The 26121-nt window shown below is 39.0% G+C and overlaps 1 protein-coding gene across 13 annotated transcripts in view; it reads right to left on the reverse strand.

The window, feature by feature from the left end:
* The window catches only part of LOC126297741 (uncharacterized), a 387999-nt gene that overhangs the window by 119854 nt on the left and 242024 nt on the right, over positions 1–26121 (reverse strand). For all 13 annotated transcript variants that reach the window (XM_049988891.1, XM_049988898.1, XM_049988892.1 and 10 more), the window contains one exon: positions 10294–10368. In XM_049988891.1, coding sequence (XP_049844848.1) covers positions 10294–10368 — 75 coding nt within the window. The remainder of the gene's footprint in view (positions 1–10293; positions 10369–26121) is intronic.

The following is a 26121-nucleotide window of genomic DNA, read 5'->3' on the forward strand; positions in this document are numbered from 1 at the left end:
ACTTCTTTAACATGTAATCACTTTCATATTTCTCCTGCATCTACTTCAACCCATTCAGCCATCAGGTCTTGAGTGTCTAAACAAATGGGATCTCTGGAATTTAGTCACTGAACATTTATTGAGCATTTTGTCTTTTGATTAGATTAGATTACATTCCGTAAAAAGATTTTGATACTTTTCCAAATGGCCCTCCTTCTTTAAATACCAAGAAAAGGTTCTGTATTACTGTATATTTTGTCACAGTTTATTAGTGCTGCTGTTCTTTTATGACTGTCCTCCAAGGATCACTTAGTAGGTTGTGGGTTATAACACAAAGTTGTCCTGAAACCCCACAGTTTATGGCAAGTACTATTAGTGCAACATTATTAGATGCACAGCACACACAAGCAGTTGTCTTAATATGTCTGAAGACAGTTTAATTAGTTACATGTTCCATTTATTATATTCCCAATAAGAAACATGATTTGGAACATGCCAGTTGAATAAAAGATTGCACAGACAATTAAAAAATAAATTTATATGGTTACACACTGGCCATTTACAGGTTTGTAATCAGCTACTTGATTCTATTCAAGAATTCATCTATGGTAAAACAGTTAATACAGAATAAAAACTTTAATTTACACAATTTACAATGACATTGGTAACAAATATTAAAATATCATGACTTCAACTGTTTATAACAGACCTCATTAACGAACATTGTGCTTAAAAGAATATGTTTTGGGTGAATGTTTTCCCTTTTTGAACTTGATTGCACAAAAAACATTCCATCATCACATCAACTGGTGCTTGTTGTTACATGTCTAAAATTTATATCTACGAAAAACTAGTGACATTAACAGAATCCCACTAATAAATCCCAGGTTGGGCGAACTGGAACTCAACCATTGCTGACAAAGTTGCCCAAGATGCCTGGTATCGTATCACAAAATTTGACACATGGAAAGATTTACAAAGTGACATTTACAAAATGACCAACTATGAAACTGAACTGATTACTTCAAAGAGTAGTTCCATCATCTCTAAATTATTCTGTAGTATGGATTACCCCATACTCTCCAGAGAAATGTGACTTAAATAGATGGTGCACAGGCTCAGATACGTGAAGGGTGGGAAAGAAAATCAGCCATGTCCTTTTCAAAGGAAACATCCTGGCATTTTGCCTCAAGTGATTTAGGGAAACCACATAAAACCTATATCTGGATGCCCAGATAGTGTACGAATCACCATCCTTTCGAATGTGACTCACCTGTTTTAACCACTGCGGCGCCTCGCTTAGTTTCACAGAAAAACTGATCAACTGTCATAATTGCCAAGCAATGAACTGCTTCCTGCTACTTGATTATCTTTGTGCTAGTATAAAATATAAAAATGTTATGACATTGCATTACAAGTGCAGGTCTATAACATTGCAATTTGAGGAAGCAAAAGCTTTTCGGTAGCCTCTAAATACTGAAATGTTTGCTCTGTCTTAGACTTTAAGGGCTTGTTAAATGTATTAAATATTCTGGGTACAATTAACTCTGAAGGAAGGGTTATAAACAAAAGCTTCCTTAAGACTTCTCAAAACAGAATGTTATTCTCTATCCTACTTTTCCCCACGCAACACTGATACAGAAAATCACTGATTATTTTTCACATACAAGCAACTGCCTTACCTTAACAGGCATTGGTTTTGTTTGTTCAACAGCTGTCAGAGTCAATACGACCAAAATTCAAGTTTTCTGCAAGGCACACAAGCACATCGAAGATAACGGTTCACCACTGTTTCTCTCTCTCTCTCATACTGCAGAATTACCTGTAGGAATTCAAAAGCATGTTGTTCCCATTACATCAATGATTCCATACTTGCTTTTGATGAACAGCTGGAAGGAACAGCAAAATGTACCTAGTTAAATGCCATATAATAGTAACTGTAACCTGACCTTCAGTTGTTCCAAGAACCACAGTGGGATTCACCATCTTCTTCTACATATTTGCATTTATAAGGCTCTGACAATATGTACCACATAACTATGAGTATCCACTAACAGGAGGCAGATGAATGGAAAATGTAAATTTAACTACAAAGAATGATTGTGCTTGAGGCCTACATTTCTTTGTAAATTTTCTCATTGTTTGCAACCATTATCTGACACTACTGATTAGTGCCTACAAAATTTTAAATTGATATTTGCATTAATTATAAATGTATATTCTTGTCAAAGTGAAGTTCTGACTAGACAATCATTTGAGACATCTCGTATGCCAAAAAACCAACATCTTTCCTATTCGTGTTTGGAAGGGTAGTTCTTCATTCTTGTGAATTCCCAAGACTTATTTGAAGAAGTCAAATACAATTAATTATACCAATAAACTGCCACACTGAGTCAAAGTGTCATGTACTCACTTACTGAATTGGCTAGACATTCGACCCAGAGCCAGCTTTTAGTATGTTTGGTGCTTCTGAAACTATAAAGCATCAGCTTTGTATTCCCACCAGTCTTTTTATGGATCAGTAAGTAAATAATGTTCTGAGTATATAGTATCTGGGAATGACTAGGGGAATGCCAGGATGATTCCTTAAAAAAGGTCACAAAAATTCTTACAAATTCTACTACAACTTAAGTGCATCATCCTTTGATGTTTGATGAATATTAAACTCTAACAGTGCTTCCTTTCCTCAGCAGTTAATACTATTCCTATGCAACACGCCATTTCCATTCCACATTTATTTCACCTTGAATTTCTTCTTCTGTTAGTCTAATCATCTAAAAACAACTTATTCTGACTCACACACAAATTTCAAAGAATTTAACTGTACACTCTCCTGCTAAACAATCAACACCACCTCTTCAAATTAATGTAGTGTATTCCTTGACTTGTCATCCTGAAGAATGCAAATTATTAAAAGTTTTACCTTTCTGCTTCCCATTCCACACCTTCCTCCTGATTGTTTTCTCACTGCCATTGAAACTTTTATATGCAGTACAAGCTTTGTATCTGACAGTGATTTAGATTCCTTGGATAACATGGATGCGGACATGCCAGAGACACTAAGGCTGTGAGCAGCAGCTGCAGGCTGCTGTCTTAAGCAGAGCCACCATCAAGGTACACACATCATGAGGTGCCACCTTGTGGTGACTGACTGCCGCAGAGCCTGTGGCTCGAGCTCACAGTGTGGGTTACTACTTGCTGCACTTTGTAGCTATCGACATTGGGCTCTTGCACTGTCAAGTTGACTTAGTTTGTTTCTAGTCCCAAATGGTTACCGATTTGGAACTGTTGTATTGCTATAACAACTTCACTATGTCCCAGACTTGTTAGCATCTCATTCACTTCATGAACACAATCCACTGTGGACTTGTTGGAATGTGTGTTCATTTCCCTGTGGTTCTGTGTACCCACTGGAGCAAGTGGCAAACACTTTGTACCTACACTACACAGGACAGAAAACCAGCGATGAGGAACATCCTCACCATGTTGTTTCATTTAGTGAAGCATGGATCCTGAGTTTGTCAAGTTGGAGCAGCAACAGGAACAGTAAACATTGTTGTTTTAGTTTCTCTAAAATCAATAACAGAAGACAGGTGATGTTTCCACAAACACCCTCCCCCTCTATCATTCGCTTCATTCGATAAGGCAAGCAAGAACTGGTAGGTCTATTCACGGTGTTTAAAACTGCACTACCAGGCAAGTTCGAACAGATGATCTTGAATGCCATTTTGCATCTTTACAGTTGCATAGTGGTGGATAAATTATGCCCACTGCCAGGGACCCAAGAAGTTTTAAGTTTTCTGAAGTTTACAGTTTGCTGACTGAATGCTGCGGTCACCAAATGTACATAACTGCACCAAGGCTCAAGTTCAATCAGCGTTGTAAGCAAAGTAAAAAATCCTATGCAGTGTGGGCTGCTGATTTACAAGAATTAGCTCGCAAGTGTTGTTTTGCCTGTAGAAAGTTTGGCACATTTTATGCAGAGTCTCTAATTTAGGACATTATAACTCACCTGGCTCTGGATCATGAGGCTAGTCCAAAGTCTTTAGAAATATTGGAGCCTACTTTGCGTGCTGTGTTAAAAACTGCTAAGGCATATGAAGTTACTGCCTCAGCATAAGCTCTGGCAATTCTTCTGGTTTCAAAATGGTTAGTAGTATTAGATGTTGTCATGCTCTTCGATCAACTGATAACTCTCGGTCAAGTTCACAATCTGGTTCACTGAGCTCTTGTGCATCTGTTAATTTGGTGCCATTGGATTCAGTAGTTCATCCTTCCTCACCCTCTGCATTGGCAGATGCACAAAAAGACAAAAGTGCTTAGTTCTCTTTCAACATGCCCTAAAGGGAGCGATGGCTCCTAAAGAATTTTCCTCCCCATCATACGAGAACCACAGCACAAGTCGTGCCATCAAATCATGCCTGGAGTGCCATCATCACTGGCATCACTGCCCATACCGTGGTGTCATCTGTTTCGCTTGTCACAAGCCACGACACCTTGAAAGTGTATGCATCAGCTGGAGGGCATCAACTTCAGCTGCTAGCATGCTGTGAGCTATCCTGCCACTGCCAGGGACAACAGCAGACAGGATGCAGCGTATCATGCCGGAACTGGATGTTGATAGGGTGATGGTAGACTATTGGTTGGACACCAGTGCAGCCATGTCCCTCGTTAATGGATACTCTTACTGGCACATTGGCTCCCCACCATCACATGCTCTGGTGGAAAGTGGCAATGTACAATGGCTAGTCGATCCTGCTGCAAGGTCAAATCGTGATGTAAGCTACATACAAAAATGTAGCTCAGCAAATAACCTCGGTTGTAGTTAATTCTTGGATGACTACTAACATTTATGGTTTCACTTTCGCACTATTTGGGTTTCAAATTCGCGATCAGAGGAACCTAATTTCTAATGTGATTCCATTTGCAGGACTGGATGCAATGTGTGAAAATTTCAGACTGTCGTTTGAAACTGAGGCAGTGCTATGAATTTTCAGGCACACATCTCTTTGAAGCATTCAGCAGTAGCACTTAAGTTTTGTAGAGGTTGTCCAATATTGTTTACCATGTGTGAACAAGTTAAGGCATAACAAGACAGTTTGCAGAATCTTGGTGTTATTTCCACAGTCTTGTCTAGTCAGTAGGTGACGGCTAACAAAACTGTACAAAAGCCTAATAAGTCACTTTAGATCTGTGTTGATTTAAAGTCTACCATTAATGCCCAGACTAATGTTTATCTCTACCCAACCCTGAGGCAAGAGGAACTCTTAGCTAAGTTGGCTGGAGGTCACCATTTTTCAAAAGTTGATCTGACTGAAGCATATCTTCAGTCACCTCTTGATGAGCCCACGTGACAGTTTCTGGTGATTAATTTATCATGTACAGATTGCCATTTGGGGTCACTAGTGTTCCTGGATTTTTTTAAAGGTGTCTAGAACACCTCATTCAGGACATCCCTATTTGTGTCAATTATTTGGATGATTTGTTAGTTACAGGGGAGATGTGGTAGCAGCACTTGTGTAATTTATGACTGTTGTTTGAGTGGCTGTTGTCAATGTCCTAGGTTGTCATCTCACCAAGTGTAGTTTCTTCCAGCCAAGAGTCAAGTATCTGGATTACATAATACGTCAAGACAGACTTACACCCTCACACGAACATGTGACTGGCATTATTAATTTATCGGAGCCTAAGAATCTTAAATAATTGCAGTCTTTTCTGGGCAAAGTCAATTATTATGGCAAGTTCATTCCAAATGCTGCTCATATTTCCCACCCACTTAACCAGTTAAATAATAAGTGTGCTCTGTTTATGCGGCCAGAGGTGTTTGTGCAACTTAAGAAGTGTCTTACGTTGGGCCCTTGTTTGGTGACTTTCCAGCTGGGCAAAATGTTTAACACTGGCCACTGATGCATCTGACTGTGGTGTTGGTGCCATGCTGTGGCATAAATTTGCCAACAGCATGGAACAACTTATCATACTTGCATCTAAGATATTGAGCTCATTGCACTAAAATTACACTCAAGAGTCAAAGAAACTGGTACACCTGTCTAATATTGTGTAGGGCCCCAGTAAGCATGCAGAAGCACCACAACATGACATGGCATGGACTCGACTAATGTCTGGAGTAGTGCTGGAGGGAACTGACACCATGAATCTTGAAGAGCTTTCCATAAATCCATAAGATAGTGAGGGGGAGGAGATCTCTTCTGAACAGCACGTTGCAAGGCATCCCAGATATGTTCAATAATTTTCATGTCTGGGGAGGCGGAAGTGTTTAAACTTAGAAGAGTGTTCCTGAAGGCACTATAAAGCAATTCTGGACATGTGGAGTGTCGTATTGTCCTGCTGTAATTGCCCAATTCTATCGGAATGCACAATGGACGTAATGGATGCAGGTGATCAGACAGGATGCTTACATATGTGAAACCTGTCAAAGTCATATCTAGAAGTATCAGGGGTCCCATATCACTCAACTGCACATGCCCCACACCATTACAGAGCCTCCACCAGCCTGAACAGTCCTCTGATGACACACATGGTCCATGGATTCATGAGGTTGACTCCATACTCATACAGTCCATCTGCTAGGTACAATTTGAAACAAGACTCATCTGACCAAGCAACACGTTTCCTGTCACCGAAGTCCAATGTTGGTGTTGACGTGCCCAGGCAAGGCATAAAGCTTTGTGTTGTGCACTCACCAAGTGTACACTAGTGGGCCTTCAGCTCCTAAAGCCCATATTGATGATGTTTTGTTGAATGGTTTGTATGCAGACACTTGTTGATGGCCAAGCATTGAAATCTGAAACAATTTGCGGAAGGGTTGCACTTCTGTTATGTTGAACGATTCTCTTCAGTCGTAATTGGTCCTGTTTTTGTGGGATCTTTTTCCAGCCGCAGTGATATTGGATATTTGATGTCTTGCCTGATTCCTGATATTCCCGTTACTCTCGTGAAGTGGTCATACAGGAAAATCCCCACTTTATCGCTACCTCGGAAATGCTGTGTCCCATAACTCTTGTGAAGGCTATAACGCCATGTTCAAGCTCACTTAAATCTTGATAACCTGCCACTGTAGCAGCAGTGACTGATCTAGCAACTGTGCCAGACACTTGTTTTCTTATATAGGTGTTGGCAATCACAGTGCCATATTCTGCCTGATTACATATTTCTATATTTGAATACACATGCCTATACCAGTTTCTTTTGCACTTCAGTGTATTTGCAGATTGAGAAAGTGGTTTTGGCCATCATTTATGTTGAGTGGAAGTTACATGTCTACCTCTACGGTACCAAGTTTCAGATAGAACGCAGAATAGCTGCAACACTGTTAAAGTTGTCAAAGGCTCAGAGAGGAGTTCAATGTGCAGCAATAAAAATTTTTGATCATTTTCGCAATAATATAAAATATCTGACAGGTAGGAAAGTAAAGTTTTAAATCAAATTTAGTCATTTCTCCTGGACAACTATTTCTATTCCATTGACAAATTTCTACTTAAAAGTTGGTATCCAGTAAATAAAATAAATAAACTGGTTTTTAAGTGTAGTTGTACGAGTAGGAATAAAATGATAATGTATTCATTAATGGTAACACTAATCATGTATATATATCCCATTAACTTACTCATTCCACATCATTTCAACAAAAGAATCATTCAAGCTATCTATGAAACATGTAACTAACATTTCTTAGTAAATGCACTAATGACATCCGTTACAGAACTACCATGCAACACTCTACAGCCAATGCCCTGTTTCGTTTGCTGTGTGGCACTGATGCCAATTTTGACAGACATGAAATGCTGTGTTTTGCATTGGACATGAATCAGTGGCACACCGCTGGTGGCGGGCAATGTGGCAACAGAGAAAAGTTGAGATTTGCTACTTTGACGGGTGTTGTCCATGGTTTTGGTGTGCCTGACTGAACATTTGCCTAAAGATGTGGACCCAGAGTGGTGTCGTTACTTTTCCCTCAGGCACAAACTTAATGTTATGGAAGGAGTCATGTTGTTAGTTGCGGATGACATGGAGCGTCACGTGGTAGTCCCTCCCACACTCTGGCTCTGCATATTACAACTCGTCCACACTGCACATTGGGGAATGTGCCGAATGAAAGCGTCAGCGCAGTGTCACGTGTACTGGCTGGGCATAGATGTTGCTGTTGAATGACAATCTGCAATTCCTATGTATGTGTGCATAACCAGTCAGCCTCTGCACAGTGTTTTAACCTGTGGGTCCACCCTGATCATCCATGGCAAAGAGTACCCATAGATTTTGCCAGCCCCTTCCAGGGAATGGTTGGTTGTTGGTCATTGATGCCCTTTCAGTTCTCCATATGGTAGTATGGGTATCTACAACATCCTCCATGACCCAGCCCCAGCTACTTTAGTTTCTGCCAATGGACCACAGTTTATGGCTTCAGCATTTCAGGTTTTTTTTATACATAATTATATCGAGCACCTGCCCACCACCCTGTTGCACCTGGTGTCCAATTCAGAAGTCGAGCAGTTGGTCGGTACATTCAAGCAGCTGATGAAAATATTTTGATGGTGGCAAACTCAATGGATGCACTGCCCCGATTCCTGGGCATGTATCAGTCCACCCTTGTCAAGGGGTGTAACCTGGCCAAGATTTTGCACAGGGACTGATTATGACCCTGTCTGACATTCTGCATCCAGCAGAGCAGGCTCTGTGCTCCCACTTCCAGCCATATAACCATGTTGACTGTTACATATGGGCATGCATGTTTAGCTGAAATTCGAGGTGGACAGTGGACCTAGAGAGGCATAGTTGACAATTTGGGGGGGGGGGGGGGGGGGCACAGATGTTTGAGGTAGCAGTCAGCCAGAAGCAGCTGGTCAGCCACCGCAATCAACTCTGCCAATAGCATGACATGCCATTCCCAAACCCTCCTCAGGCACTGATGGGGCAGCACTACTGGACTTATCCAAAAACCATACCGCCCTCTGGGCTTGCTTCTTTCCCCTCCCCTCCACCCTCTGCACCAGTGCAAGGCATCGACAGGAGAATAATGACAAGCAGTGGGAGCCAATGCAAGTGGATCCCTGATCTGTCCACACCTCCTGCTCTACTACTGGTGCCACCCATTCTGAACAATCATGGGACCGTGCATATTCTTGGAATGGGGTGCTGATTGAGGATGGCCTGTTGGTGTCACGTCACCCCCACCACACGTAACCCAACTTGCACCTCTGAGATCTTTATTGGGCCTCAGTGCCTCAGTCCATGCAATTGATGCCACTTTCCCTCTGGACATGGAGGACATGTCGTTTGAGCTATTGGTGGTTATTCTGGTTTCACCATCTACCTGTCCTTGACACAGTTGGCATAGGTCAGGCCACTTCACAACCTACATGCTGTTTAAATGAATGAGAGGTTTTGTATCTGAAAGTGATTTGAATTTCCCACCTAGCACAGACATGGACATGTCAAGAGGTACTAAGGCTGCAAGCAGTCGCTGCAGGCTGCCAGAATAAAGCGAGCCACTGCAGAGATATGCGCATCACATCAAGCCACCTGGTGGTGACTGTCACAGACCCTGTGACCCAAACTTGAAGTTTGGCTCACTACTTGCTGTACTTGGTCGTTGTTTGTATCGCACCAGTTAAGAGCCAAATTGATTTAGTTTGTTCCTGGTCTTGAGTGATTACTGAGTAGGCACAGCTGTATTGCAACACCAACTTCACTGTGTTCTGAACCTGTTAGTGTTTTGTTCATTTCATGAACTCAGTCTATTAAGGACATATAGGGACATGTGTTCATTTCCCCATGGTTCAGTGAACCCACCAGAGCAAGTGATGAAAAGTTTGTACCTACACCACACAGGACACAAGACAAGCTAAAATAATCTTAATACATCATCTTGATGGTGTGTGCTTTTACTTAATAGCTGTGGGTATGTGCCTAATACAAAACAAAATACAATTTTCAAGACAGGTTGGTTGGTTGGTTGGTCACAAAGTATTTCATGGACCACTTCCACGATGTACTGTATTGACACAGAACAAGTCAATTAAATTAATTCTCATTTTACAATGGCTGCATCTTAAGCGTTCATGGCTAAGTTCACAGAAGAGAAAGAAATGTTAAATTCAGTGACAGGAATTAGTATGTTTGGGTTTGGTATTATAAGCTACACATTTCCAAATAAGAATTTAATCTGTGGAGTAAAAAGGATTGCCCAAAATGAATGTATGTCAATAGAGAAAGAGCTTTCTAATTTCTGTTTGTAAATATCTCACAAAATTCATCTATTCATGTTACTAAAGAGTTGTTAAAATTTTGTGCACTCACCATCATCAGCTTCTGCTTGAGATGGGGACATAACAGGCTGTTCGTAGTTATCATCACTTTCTTCCCAGGGACTTACTGAAACAAAATTAATATCCATTCCAAAAACTATCAAAATATTTCAAATAAAATACGTTGCACACTGAACATCAAGCATTTCCTAATAATACAGTCCCACAACATATATTCAAGGTACTTTACCACCATAATAAAAAGAGACACTTGCAACCACCAAAGTGAATATGAGACTACAGGAAGTGTGTACGCATATCACATGTGTGCACACATATGCGTTATTGCTTCATTTTCTCCATGAGTGGGGTAATAGGGGTAGGGCTGCTAGGGACAGTGCAAGCGAAGGAGCAGTAGTACAGGTGAGTAAGGGACCAAAAGAGGCAAGAGTGGGAAGAGAAAGCTAGTTTCAGGGAAGGAATGAGAACAAGGAATTACAACAAGGAAAGGAGGAGCAGCAGAAGTTAGTGGAATATATGAGATTTGAGGGTGGGATGGACATTAACACCAGTGCACTAAATAAGAGCTGCTGGAGGAGAGTATCCAGATGGAATGAGTTGAAAAACAGCTTATCAATTTAACATCATCATGCAAAGTAGCATGCTCAGTAACAATGTCATCAAGTTTACAAATGGGTATCGTTTGTCAGTAGTGACTGTTAACAGGAACACCTGGTTAATGATTCACGTCATTGTTGCAGCAAATTTGGTGAGTGAGATGGCTACTTCTCATAGGCCTGTGTGTTCAACAGATGTTTCTCATTTTTAGAGCACGGCGAAAAGTAGACTGTTTTAGGGCATGTCAAAAAGAACAACACGGCCTAATAGGGGGTAAAGTTCAACTGACCCAATGCTTGGTGACCCTCTGCAATATGTAGATGTGGTTGTATGCTGCATGGTCACCAGCTAGCATTTTAGCATCCACAGGCAGCATGGCTGAAGGTAGGGATATGATGACAGGCAACAGTTATTAGCTATCGAAGTGCTGATATTTTGATGCAGGTCTGAGGATTCATCAGTACTAATCAAAATGAACATACAGGAGGACACTCCATGAACAGAAATGGCTCAAATTAAAAACTGATAACAATGCGCTGAGTTGTGAAGCAATGTTGAGAGGAGTGCCTTAGTCCTACGCCCACAACCAGCCCCCAGGTGTCTGCAGGGGAGGGGTTGTGACATACTGTAGCCACACGTGTTAGCTGAAATTTGTCCTTTGCTAAGAGCAGTTGCACTTTCTTTTCCCTAGATGACATATATCATCCATGCGACCTTTCACGTAAATATTTTTGACTTGATGTATTCCTTCAGTATTTCACTTACTTAACACTTTTTAGTACTCATTACATCATATTAAATATTTTAACTGTATTTCTCTCTCTTTTTTAGTTATTTTCTTGTTTTATTTCAGTAAACCAAAGTTTCCATTATGGCAAAAGGCAGTTCAGACCATAACATTTGGATAAAGTGGCTGGAGGAATGTGATTCAGACGAAGATGTGAAAATTCAATCACATAATATAATAAGCCACTTATCGGGGCCAAAAGACAAAGCTAAAGATGCTAAAACAAAAATAGATGCATTGCAACTATCTGTTGATGATGGAATAATCAGTATCATTACAAAATATACAAATCTGTATATTCCAAAAATTAAGAATAATTTCTCCAGAGACAGGAATGTTCATCTCACAGATGAAATTGAAATTAATGCCCTGATTGAAATTATTTTTCTTATTGGTTCTCGCCATTGTAGCAGAATAAGTACTCAAAAAATGTGGGATAACTCCAAAGAATGTGGAATAGAAACTTGCTACACTACTGGCCATTAAAATTGCTACACCAAGAAGAAATGCAGATGATAAACAAGTATTCATTTGTCAAACATATTTTACTAGAACTTTCACGTGATTACATTTTCACGCAATTTGGGTGCATAGATCCTGAAAAATAAGTACCCAGAACAACCACCTCTGCCCGTAATAACAGCCTTGATATGCCTGGGCATTGAGTCAAACAGAACTTGGATGGCGTGTACAGGTACAGCTGCCCATGCAGATTCAACACGATACCACAGTTCATCAAGAGTAGTGACTGGCGTACTGTGACGAGCCAGTTGTTCGGGCACCATTGAACAGACGTTTTCAATTGGTGAGAGATCTGGAGAATGTGCTGACCAGGGTAGCAGTCTAACATTTTCTGTAACCAAAAAGGCCTGCAACATGTGATCGTGCATCATCCTGCTGAACTGTAGGGTTTCGCAGGGATCGAATGAAAGGTAGAGCCACGGGTCGTAAAACATCTGAAATGTAACGTCCACTGTTCAGAGTGCCGTCAATGCGAACAAGAGGTGACCAAGATGTGTAACCAATGGCAATCCATACCATCACACTACGTGATACGCCAGTATGGCGATGACGAATACACGCTTCCAATGTGCGTTCACCACGATGTTGCTAAACGCGGATGCGACCATCATGATGCTGCAAACAAAACCTGGATTCATCCGAAAAAATGACGTTCTGCAATTCGTGCACCCAGGTTCATTGTTGAGTACACCATCACAGGCACTCCTGTCTGTGATGCAGCGTCAAAGGTAACTGCAGCCATGGTCTCCGAGCTGATAGTCCATGCTGCTGCAAACGTCGTCGAACTGTTCGTGCATATGGTTGTTGTCTTGCGAATGTCCCCATCTGCCGACTCAGGGATTGAGACGTGGCTGCACGATCCATTACAGCCATGCAGATAAGATGCCTGTCATCTTGACTGCTAGAGATACGAGGCCGTTGGGATCCAACACGGCATTCCATATTACCCTCCTGAACCCACTGATTCCATGTTCTGCTAACAGTCATAGGAAATTGACCAATGCAAGAAAACAGAGGTGCTCTTCAAATAAACACTAACAAATACAAAACCTAAAGTAAATTTTATTGGAGAAATTTCAGACTCATTTGAGATTCATAAAGGAGTTATACAAGGTGATAGACTATCTTCAGTCTTTTTCAACTATGTTCCTGAAAAAGTCATGAGACAATGGAAGAAGAAATTGATAGATACTGATTTCAGAAGTGGAATATAAATTGGGTGTAAAATGGATAGAGGTAATGACAAACACCAAAACAGCACTGTCACAATTAAGCACAAAGAATGGAATCTCAGAAGAACAGACAAATTTTTGTATCTATGAGATGGAGGAGAAAAAGAAATCATCAAAGCAAAATTACTTATAACAAACTTAGAATTTAACTTCACAAAAGAGGGTTGCAATAAAATAAGTCATTCTTCGGAAAAGCAAAAGTTCATCCTTACAACAACAAAAAAAAGGAGCAATCAGAAAAGAACGATTTTGAGAAAAATATTAGGAAGAAACATTTGAATTAATAACTTCAAAGTATATAACTGTATAGAAAATATTACAGACAACATTAGGAGAATGGTAACATTGTGCAGGAACATTCAAAGAATGAGTCCTAGCCAACTGATTAGAAAAATTCTACAGCATTTTAGAAAATTGAAATGGAAACTGGCTTAGAAAGGTGCATACGACCTACAACAAATTGGCCTAAGTCAGAAAGAAATTTAACCAATCAAAATATAAAAACCAATTTAAGACTCAAAAGGCTAAAAAATACAGGGAAGAAACAGTCCACTCTGCCTTGAAAATCATATCCTCTTCATTCTGAGAGCATCCCTCACCAATCTTCAGGTTTTCTTATTACGTAGCATATAAAGTGAGATTCACCAAACATGACTGACAACACTTGCAGTGCCTGTCTCTTCACACCCTTTTCATCTGCTGAGTTTCCTTACTTGGTTGGTGACATACATTGTGTATCCTTCATCCCTGGAGTGTTCATGTCTAGTGCTAAGGACATTCCATGTGAATGCAGAGCACAGATCCAAAATATTATACTGTGGGATATAACTTTGAAAGTATGCAAAGTAAATAAGCTTTTGTCTTTCAGTGTCTTAGCCAGAGGACATTATTGTTATAATGAAGATTGTAACATTTAGATTTTGCACCAGATCCTGAGAGGACTTTTTGCCAGTTCTCAGAATTTGAGCATTCCACTTCCTTATTATTTTACCACATACGACAAATTTCAGTACTTCAAGTCTAAAATGTCAGAAACTGTAAGTAGTGCGCCTTGCAACAGTTAAGTGCACATCTGTTTTCTGTAACATTATTGAATGTTGTTCACTACCTCATTTGCTATATGATTAACACTGTTTTCCACTTGTTTCACAACATCGCTTGTGTCACCTGCAAACATATACATATCTAAATCAATTTTCATGTTTACAGACAGATGACTGACATCATTTACCATGAAAAGCAAAGATCCCATAACAGAGCCCTGTGGCACCATACACTTTACAGCACATTATAAGATTCTGATCTGTTCTCTGTTTGTTGACACTGGATCACTTTTTTCCCTCCTTGGTATGAAATGAATCATTATTCGACTTTCCCCATAATCACATAATGTCCCAACTTATGTTAAGTATAGCATGGTCCACAAAAATAAATGATTTTGTTTACTCTAAAGATGACACCTGCTATCCTAAACTTAACATTTAGCACTGCAAGTGTCTTACATACAAAAAATATTTGCAAATTCTGTTGATGCTCTTTCTCGAAGCCATGTTACACGTCTGCCAACAAATTGTCTGGACACTAAAAACCCAGTTAACCAAACTTATCTCAACTGAAATCCTAGTTACCTGAGGGGAAAAAAAAGACCGTACTCATGGAAGTAATTCAAGGTGAAAGTGCACTTGCAGCAGTTAGTTGGGAGAGGTGAATGCTTGACCTTGAGTAACATCCCCACCAACTGACTCAGCTGTCCCAACAAAGCTACACTGCCCACTATAGTGAATTTGAGTGATTGTTTCTTTCCAGTGCATATGTATTCCCACATTTCACTACAAAATATTATGTACAGTATACTGTATGATAATGTACTGTAATCCTATAAATGTTATTTTATCTTTAATAAACAAGATAAGTGTAGCCTATAAAGGGATATTTGAATATGTTTGACCTTCAAAGCTTTTCAAAACTGCATACTGTAATTGCAATACAAAATCTTGTAGTACTTATTAGATTTTCATCATCTAACCAAAAAGATTGTTTTCAAAAATGGGATTCACCCCTTTAAGTCAGTTAACAGTGGTTTTATTGTGCTCACTCACACATTGCTTTCTCAAAACAAAACTTTTGAAAACACCTGTAGCAAGGATATTGGTATGTAATTGACTTCATTACTTCCTTATCCCTTTTATACACTGGTTTTACAAATGAGTAATTCAGTCTGTTAGGAAACCAATTTCAACACATTGTGCAGGTGGCAGAGTACAGAATTGATGTATGGTGCACCAATCACCATACAACTACCAAATATTTTGCCATAACCATATGACACTTTATTCTTCATTGATTTACTAATTTATTCAGTTTCCTCCTTGCTTATTTCCTATAGCTGCATGTGGTACCAATGTGCTAGAAGACCAGTTTTTAAACATTCTGCATTCTTGCATATACCAATTACATTTTTATTGACTTTGAGAGCTAGTGACTTGCCTATTAATCAGAACAGTCTATTCCAATAAAAGGACTGCTATTGCCTCAGAATTTGCCTTTCATCAACAATGAAACAGTGATTTGCTACAACCCTTACTTTGTTGCATTGACACCAGTGTTTAGCCATGTGTTTTCTCCATTTAAAGACTACACTTCCCAGTGCCTACAATGTAGTTCCTGACTTTATTAGCAATGATGCCAGTGACCAATGTACACACTTTAGTGGTCTCCAAAGCTATTCCATAACTACATCCACATAAAAAACCTTGAAGGCATGCTTTGGTTTCCTCTCATTTGATTGTTGTATCAGAAGATGTCTACTTTACTAGTCAACAACATCAAAAGTGTCAAAAAAGTTTTATGAATATTTGGGTAACATCAGCTTCCTCAAATGTATAAATTAAGGGTCAGTAGAATATAACTCTGGGATAAGACAATGGTGACAATTAGTAATGACACAGTGCTCCTTAGAGCACACTGGAGTGCTGGCCGGATGGTGTCATCATGAAGCATGAAGGAATCACAGTCGGCAAATGCCTCGTGGATGAATGTTCTCTGAGAGGGGTTATATGCTGTTTCAAAAATTTGATGACAGCAGGCAGATCCATAGCCGATATGAACTGTAGCAGGAGTATAACATCTGCCAGCAGAATGAGTGCTTCATCATATACGAATTGTAGAATCATAAAGGCTCTCATTGATAGGTCAGGAGTGCACTACACAAAGGAAGCAGCTACTCGAATAGCACAGAACTTGTACAATGCACATGAAGATTTCTTAGTCTAGGTTGTAGATTGAGGTACTCTGATGAATAGACTGTCAAAATTTTGTCAGTAAATTCTCAAAGTATTCGTAACAAAGTTCTCGCATTTACTGCCCTCCAGGAAATTTCTCATGCTCAAACTATTCACAGGTCTGAAAGCTGACTGAAATCTGAAGTAGAAAGCTCTAAGAGATTTAGTGGTTCACAGAACATAAATCAAAAAGACAGATTAAACAAAGAAAGCTAGGACAGTATTTTTGCAGTGGATCAGTAGTTTTTAGCACCCTACTTAGACAATCAAGTTGACATTATTTGATTTCAGTAAGATGGATGGAGAAGAATTATGAACAAAATTTAAATGGATTGTAATACATGCTCTGGAGGAACATGTGCCAAGAAAAGATCTACCATGGCTTAACAACAAAATCTGGAAAATGCTGAGGAAGCAAAGGCTGTTGCAGTCTCAGGTCAAATGAGTACATGTAAATGATAATAGGCAAAAGTTATTAGAAATTATGTCGCTGTAAAAAAGTCAATGTGTGAAGCGTACAACAACCATCACTGTCATACCTCAGAAAAAGATCTTGTTGAGAACCAGAGAAAATTATGGCCCTACATAAAATCACTAAGTGGGTCTAAGGCTTCTATCCTGTCACTTCTTGATCAATCTCTTGTGGCAGCAGAAGGCAGCAAAAGGAAAACTGAAGTTTTAAATTTCAGTATTTAAAAAACCATTCATGCAAAAGAATCATACAAACATAATATCATTTGACCATCACACAGACTCCCATATGGAGAGCTTAGTAATAAGCATCCTTGGCATAGAGAAACAACTGAAAGAGCTGAAAGCAAAGAAGTCACCAGCTCCAGATGAAATGCCAACTTGTCTTACAAAGAATTCTCTGCAGCATTGGCCTCTTAATGAGCTTTCATTTATCATGAATTTCTCACCCAGTGCAAAGTCCCAAGTGATTAGAAAAAGCACAGGTGACTCCTGTATATAAGGAAAGAAAAAGAACAGACCCATAAAATTACTGACTAATATCTTTAACAGTGTTTTTCTGCAGAATTCTTGAACATTTTCTCAGTTTGAATATAATAAACATCCTCGAGACAAAAAAGCTTTTGTCCACTAATCAGCACGGTTGTAGAAAGAACCTCTCATCCAATACTTGGCATGCCCTTTTCTCAAACGATATCCTGGAACCATGGGTGAAGGGCAACAGGGAGGCTCCATATTCTTATATTTCTAACAAGCATTTGATACAGTGCCCCACTGCTGACTGGTAATGAAGGGGCAAGCATATGGAATAGGTTCCCAAATATGTGAGTGGCTCTATGACTTCATAAGTAACAGAACCCAGTACCAGTCCTCAATGGCAGGTATTCATGAGAGACAAGGGTATTTGGCACACACAGTGAGTCATATTATTGGTGTGATGAATTCCAGGTAGATCTAAATGTAGAAAAATGTAAGTTGATGGAGACGTGTTGGAAAAACAGACCTGCAATGTTCAAATACAGCATTAGCAGTGTGTTGCTGGACACAGTCACATCGATTAAATATGTGGGCATAATGTTGCCAAGTGATATGAAATGGAATTGGTATGTAAGGATTGTTGTATGGAAGGTAAATGGTTGCCTTCAGTTTACTGGAAGATATTTAGGAAACTGTGGTTCATCTGTAAGGAAGACCATGTGTAGGAAACTACTGCAACATACTGTTGAGTACCACTTGAGTATTTGGTATCTGTACCAGGTTGGATTGAAGGAAGACATCGAAGAAATTCAGAGGTGGGCAGCTATATTTGTTACCAGTAGATCTGAACAATATGCAAGAGTTACACATATGCTTTGCAAACTCCAATGTGAATCCCTGGAGGGAAGGCAACATTCTTTTGTGGAACACTATTGAGAAAATTTAGAGAACCGGCACTGGGAAGCTCACTGCAGAATGATTCTACTGTTGACAATGTAAATCGTGTGTAAGGACCATAAAGATAAGAGAAATTAGGGCTCATGTAGATGCATATAGACAGTAATTTTTCCCCCTCACTCTATTTGCAAATGTAACAGGAAAGGAAATTCTTAGTAGTGGTACAGGGTAAACTCCATTATGCACCACAGGGTGGCTTACAGAGTATGTATGCATGTATATGCAGAATGTAGATGTAGATATGACCTCCACCAGGAAGGCATCAGTGTCATCCTGGTGTGTGGAGTAAATGTCCATCGGTACCCAGGGAAGAGTCTCGGTCCACTGACCTCCATAGGACATGAGGGCAGCTTTCAAAGTATAATGTCAGCATTTGAAGAGACCATTGCTTTGTTGGTGGCATGTGGAGGTACAGTACCGACAAATGGAACAGATATTACATAGTTCATTGAACAAAGTCAATTCAAATTTATGAGCTGGACTGGTGCTCATAGAGGCCAGGAAACCAATACAAGAGATCCAATTATTGACGAAAGCCCGGCTGTCAATTCTGCTGCAATGTCTCTAAAGAGTTCAGTCTCTATGCACCACATGACGCCATCAATGACCAAGAGTATGTATTAGTAGCCTTCAGACTTGGGTAGGGCCTTATCAGATTGAGGAGTACAGTTTGAAACCATCCTTTTGGTATCTCAAACTGACCAAATGACATATTGTACTATGTCCCACTTTCTTTAGTTGACAGGCCACACATTCATGTGTTCACCCTATGTAACCAACTGTTACATTAGGCCACACAAAGCATTCAATGACAAGTTGTGTCAATGGGCAAATGAAAAGGTGTGACAAGTTGTGAAACTATTCAAAGATGAACTTCTACAGTGACTTGGGAACAAAGAGTAAAGTGCAGTTTTGTGAAATGTCACTAAAGATTTGTTAAATTTGCCCAGAAATGGGTAACATTCCAGCCATAAGTTGGTTATGTTGTCGATGAGTAAATACATGAGTTGTTGATATTGTAGCTGTGCCTCTGCAAATTTGCTGTAGTCTGTCTGTGCAGAGAGGATGTTGATGCATGAGGGGCAGTTTGTGACAATGTTTTTCAAGCCATGCAGGTGTCTTAACATCAGTCATGAGCTGTGCTGCGTAACTGAGTGGGTGGAATCATTGAGGGCACATATCTGTCAAAGGATTACAGATCGAGTTTGCTAAAGCTCAATGGTCAGTGACAATGGCAAGTGGTCTGCCTCACACAGTGTCTTTGAACTGACAAACCTCTTAGCACACTGCCAGTAGTTCATGACTGCAGGGCAACTACTTGCACTGTGCAGCAGGAAGTAAAGTGGAGAAGCTGCTGTATGCCTGCCACTTCTTGTTGCAGAACTGCTCCAATAGTGAAGTCACTCATGTCGTCAATATTCGTGAGTTGAGTATGTGGATTAGATTAGATTAGATTAGATTAATACTTGTTCCATAGATCATGAATACGACACTTCGTAATGATGTGGAACGTGTCAGGTTAATAAAAGATGTCTGTACAAGAAATTACATTACACAAAATATTGCATGACACTAATGATTAAGTTAGTTTTTTTCCCTCCCTTAATTTATATCTAAAAATTCAGCCAATGAGTAGAAGGAGTTGTCATCTAGAAATTCTTTTAATTTATTTTTAAATGTTAGTTGGTTATCTGTCAGGCTTTTGATGCTGTTTGGTAGGTGCCCAAAGACTTTTGTGGCAGCATAATTTACCCCTTTCTGTGCCAAAGTCAGATTTAACCCTGCATAGTGAAGATCATCCTTTCTCCTGGTGTTATAGGTATGCACACTGCTATTACTTTTGAATTGGGTTGGATTATTATCAACAAATTTCATAAGGGAATATATATACTGTGAGGTTACTGTGAGGATCCCTAGATCCTTAAATAGATGTCTGCAGGATGACCGTGGGTGGGCTCCAGCAATTATTCTGATTACACGTTTTTGTGCAATGAATACTTTTCTACTCAACGATGAATCACCCCAGAATATGATGCCATACGAAAGCAGTGAATGAAAGTAGGCATAGTAAGCTAATTTACTGAGATTCTTATCACCAAAATTTGCAATAACCCTAATAGCATACGCAGCTGAACTCAGACGTTTCAGCAGACCATCAATGTGTTGCTTCCAGTTTAACCTCTCATCAATGGACACACCTAAAAATTTTGAAAATTCTACCTTAGCTACAGACTTCTGTTCAAATTCTATATTTATTACTGGAGTTGTGCCATTTACTGTACGGAACTGTATATACTGTGTTTTATCAAAATTTAAAGAGAGTCCGTTTGCTGAGAACCACTTAATAATTTTGTGAAAAACATCATTTACAATTACATCACTTAGTTCTTGGTTTTTGGATGTTATTACTATACTTGTATCATCAGCAAAAAGAACTAACTTTGCATCTTCATCAATGTGGAATGATAAGTCATTAATGTATATCAAGAACAGTAAAGGACCTAAGACCGAAGCCTGTGGGACCCCGTGCTTGATAGCACCCCAGTTTGAGGAATCAGCTGTTGTTTTAACATTACACGAACCACTTATTTCAACTTTCTGCATTCTTCCAGTTAAGTATGAATTAAACCATTTGTGCACTGCCCCACTCAAACCATAATGATTTAGCTTATCTAAAAGAATTCCATGATTTACACAATCAAAGGCCTTTGAGAGATCACAAAAAATACCAATGGGTGATGTCCGGTTATTCAGAGCATTTAATATTTGATCAGTGAAAGCATATATAGCATTTTCTGTTGAAAAGGCTTTCTGAAAACCAAACTGACATTTTGTTAGTACTTTATTTTTACAAATATGGGAGGCTACTCTTGAATACATTACTTTCTCAAAAATTTTTGATAGAGCTGTCAGAAGAGAGATTGGGCGGTAGTTGTTGACATCCGACGTATCCCCCTTTTTATGCAATGGTTTTACAATGGCATATTTCAGTCTATCAGGGAAAACACCCTGCCCCAAAGAGCTATTACATACGTGGCTGAGAATCCTACTTATCTGTGGGGAACAAGCTTTAATTACTTTGCTGGAAATGCCATCAATTCCATAAGAGCTTTTACTTTTCAGTGAGTTTATTATTTTACTGATTTCAGAGGGAGAGGTTGGTGGAATTACAGTTGTTTCAAACTGCGCAGGTATGGCCTCTTCTATTAATAGCCTTGCCTCTTCTAGTGAAGATCTAGATCCTATTTTCTCCACAACATTTAAAAAATGATTATTCAAAATATTTTCAATTTCTGATTGTTTGTTAGTGCACTTGTCATTCAGTTTTATTGCACTAAAGTCTTCCTGTGCTCTTGGTTGCCCTGTTTCCCTTTCAATAATATTCCAAATTGCTTTAATTTTATTATCAGAGTTACTGATCTCAGACAAGATACACATGCTTCTGGACTTTTTAATAACTTTTCTTAGTACCGCACAATAGTTTTTATAATATTGAACAATTTCGGGGTCAGTACTCCCTCTTGCTGTTAGATACAGTTCTCTTTTACGGTTGCAAGATATTCTTATTCCTTTAGTTAGCCAAGGTTTTTTATATGTTTTCTTGGAATTATGTTTAACTATTTTCTTGGGAAAACAATTTTCAAATACCCTTAAAATGTATTGTGAAATAAGTTATATTTCAAGTTTGCATCGGGTTCCTTATACACTTCATCCCAGTCTAGCTGCTGTAGGCTTTCCCTAAAGTTTGCAATATTTATATTGTTAATTGAATGCACTGCTTTGAAAGTCTGATTTATTATACTGCAATATTTATATTGTTAATTGAATGCACTGCTTTGAAAGTCTGATTTATTATACTGCATGGAGCTATGTCATGTACTGTAACAAGCTGTGCACTATGATCTGAAAGACCATTCTCAACAGGATAAGCATTTATGTCCTTAAACTTATCTTGGTCTATAAAAAAGTTATCTATCAATGTACTGCTGTTCTTTGTTATCCGAGTAGGAAAATCAATGACGGAGCTCGAATTGAAAGAACTGAGTAATACTAAAAGGTCATTCTTCCTATTACACTCTTTCAGGGAATCAACATTGAAATCCCCACAAATGATAATTTGCTTCCCCCTGTCTGACAGATAGCACAACAAAGCATCCAAGTTTTCTAGAAATAGCTGGAAATTCCCTGTGGAAGTGACTGTGCCAGTGTTGTGGCTTGCATGAGACAGTCCTATTTATTTGGATGCATGCTACATGTGAGGGATCCACTCAAGCTTATGTTTACTGGTAGTATTCTTGCCTGCGAGAACTTTTGTGAGTGGTGCCTTATTGGTGGCTGCATGAGGGAGACGGCACCAACAGAAATTACCATATTTACCTGAGCATCACATGACCCTCTTTTTTAAGATGCTCCTTGAGTGAAAAAAATATATTCTGTCTAATCAAAATTAGAAACTCGTTTTGACATAAGGTATCTACTTAAAAAGTTACCATTACACCATTACACCTATTCTAAACTTAGTCATTTGTTCATTGTCTACATTCTGATAAGACAAGGACTGATAAAATGAACTGAAAGATACTTTTTACATTAATTTTTATCTTTACTGCCTTTTTTTGTTTACTTAGCCTGCCATCTGTGGTATCACTAGTTTTAATCATCATCATCATCATCATCATCATCATAACAAGACAGCTGTGGAACTTACACCTTTGTTGCTACAAATATTTGGCTACATATGTTGTGATTTCTGAGATTGTGGTGACGGTGGGACCTGAGACCACACGTAATGAACTTCCTTCTATACTGCTATGAGAATGTACCAATGTCTGTTGCTTCCAAACATATAGTCTGCCTACCACTCTCTCACTGGTTGTGTTGAACCAGCAGCTGACACACACCCTATCATTCCCTTCATACCTCACAGGGAGCATCAACAACATTACTGCACAAAGTATGAAAGCACATCACGAGCCCCAATCTGGACTTTGAGCATCTCGTGCAGAAATGTCTGATATTGTTAAGTATGTCTCTAATTTTAAAGTCTTTTGATTCCAAGTACAAATGGATTTGAGCAAACTGCAGTTTAAACATGGTACATGTTCATAAAAGGCCAAAGTTTGCAGTACACATATCCATGGTTAGCAACACCATGAAATCTGTTGCCTGCTCACTGCTTCAAACCCCATGGTCATTGTAGTTATCTGAAATGGTGCACTGTTCCTGCCTTGAACCCATCCAAAGTGCCGTACTTGAGCAATAGTGAAACATGCACTGCATTATTTTCTAGGGTACAGGCAGGTCATATGTAAGTATGGCAACTAATACATAAATCAAAGATCACAATCACTATTCAGTTCAATTCTGGAACTTTTGCTTGTTCTGCAATCTAGTGATGTCTGTTGGTACTGTCTCCACCATGGGTCTTTCCACTGTAATTTATTCTTGTGCTAAAAATTGCAGTTAGTTGAATGTGATTTAGTTAGTTTGTTAGACATTTAATTCTGAATTAAATTTCTCTCTCTCTCTCTCTCTCTCTCTCTCTCTCTCTCTCTCTCCATCTTAATGTCACCATCTTGCTTCAAAGCTGCTGACTTTTTCACTGGTATTCTAATACGTGAAAAGTGACCAAATTTCTCATTTTCAACCCACTTTGTAAATCATCACAGTTTCTCAATCCAAATAGAATATGGTTCCGAATCAAGCAGTGGTTTCTGAAAGACGAGATTTTCATCTTTGAATGTTAGGTTTACATACAAAGCACATAAATGTATGATATGTATCCATATCCCTACATGCACGAGAACTTTTGTTGCAGACCTGTTCAAATATAACAAAACCTTGTAAGTTGATAGAACTTAATGTTATTTCCTCCTTTGTTTCACAAAATTGTCATTTTTTAAGCAGGGCATTAGATTGTTGTGTGGCTAGTTCACAGTTTCTTGAATATCCGTTGCACATTACACTAGCGCTGTACGTCAAATGCCACGTGATTGTTCAAGCAAGGTCATTACTGTATTAAGCACTATGGCATACTAGGAAATCTTGAGCCTATTGCAATGAGAGCATTGTTTTCTATGCCCTACCCATCCGAAGTATGTGGAATAAATTGGTAAGAAAGCTTAATAGCCAAAGCTTGTATTAATGTATTAAACAATCTAAAAACATTGACATGAGGAGCAATAGTTTAATCTAATAATATAAGATGATCCCATGTTTTTCCAAATGACAAATTTGGGAAAAAAATCCTTGTCTTATAATTAGTAAACATAATAATCACACCTGGGAAATGATGTAACTCATGGAAGTCCTGTGGTAGTGGCAGTATGCGGATGAGGTCATTTTGCTGTGGTGTAGGGCGAATACAGCTGCACTGATGACGTGTCCAGGCTGCTGAAGTTGGCATTTGTCATCATTTAATCACTACACCATTGACAGCGAGCACGTCAAGAATTTGTTTAAGATGCAGTTTATGCATTTCTTGAGTAGAGGAGAAGATGAGAATGTCATCCAGGCAGAAATAGCAAAATGGAGGTCTTAACAGAACACTGTCAATAAACTGCTGCCAAGTTGTGTTCTTGAGGCTGCATGGCATACATAAAAATTTGTATAAACCAAAAGGTGAGATAATCCCAGTTCTATGGATGTCCTTTGCACTCCTCAGTATCTGGAAGTATGCGTTCTTACAGACTAAGATGCTGAAAATTGTGGTGGCAGCAAGGTAGTGGATGAAGTCTTGTATGTTCAGTATAGGGCAACTGTCAATAGCTGTGTAGGCATCAAGAGCTCTATAGTCTCACAAGAGTTGGCAGCCTTGGCACAGATCGCACACACTTAAATATTAAGCTTATGAAAATAAGTAGTTGATTCTATAATAACTGTCAATTAAGTTAACATTACACAATAATGAAGTTATTTAGAGCCTATTTCATATTGTCTATTGAAGGTTCCACTCATTCTAAAGTATTTCCCGGACAAAAAAAAGACCTAAGGGCCATTTTCCACGTACTTGAGGTGTATGTTTCCATGCAAATTTAAGACATTTATGTAAGTATGGAATGAAGAATTTAAGCTGTTTTTGTCATATATATATTTAGTAGTGCAGTATCTACTCTGGGGATTAAAAATTTATTTCTTTTCAAAATGCATTAAGTCAATATCGTGCATATGCGATCTTAGGCCTAATTTTTCGGGTACACAGGTTTTGAGCTTTAACATTATTTTAAGTGCATTACATTATTATATTAACAGTATACACATACATATCGGCGGTGAAGAAACAATACCACATAAGTGGCAAAACAAGAATTTTACACAAAAGACAAAAAACTGTCTAAAATGCCTAATACATTTCACAGCAGTGCTAAATTTGCATCGTAGCACTACAAGGAAATACTGAATCAAATAAAAATGTGAAAAATATGCTTTAGAAAGCTTAATTACAGCACATATGCGGAATTGTCTTGGTATTGATGTCATGATCTGTTACTTACGTGGTATTCGTTTGTCAGTCTCCCGGGATGACTTGACACATT

Source organism: Schistocerca gregaria, chromosome X (genome assembly GCF_023897955.1).
Source record: "Schistocerca gregaria isolate iqSchGreg1 chromosome X, iqSchGreg1.2, whole genome shotgun sequence".
In the NCBI taxonomy this organism is placed as follows: domain Eukaryota; kingdom Metazoa; phylum Arthropoda; class Insecta; order Orthoptera; family Acrididae; genus Schistocerca; species Schistocerca gregaria.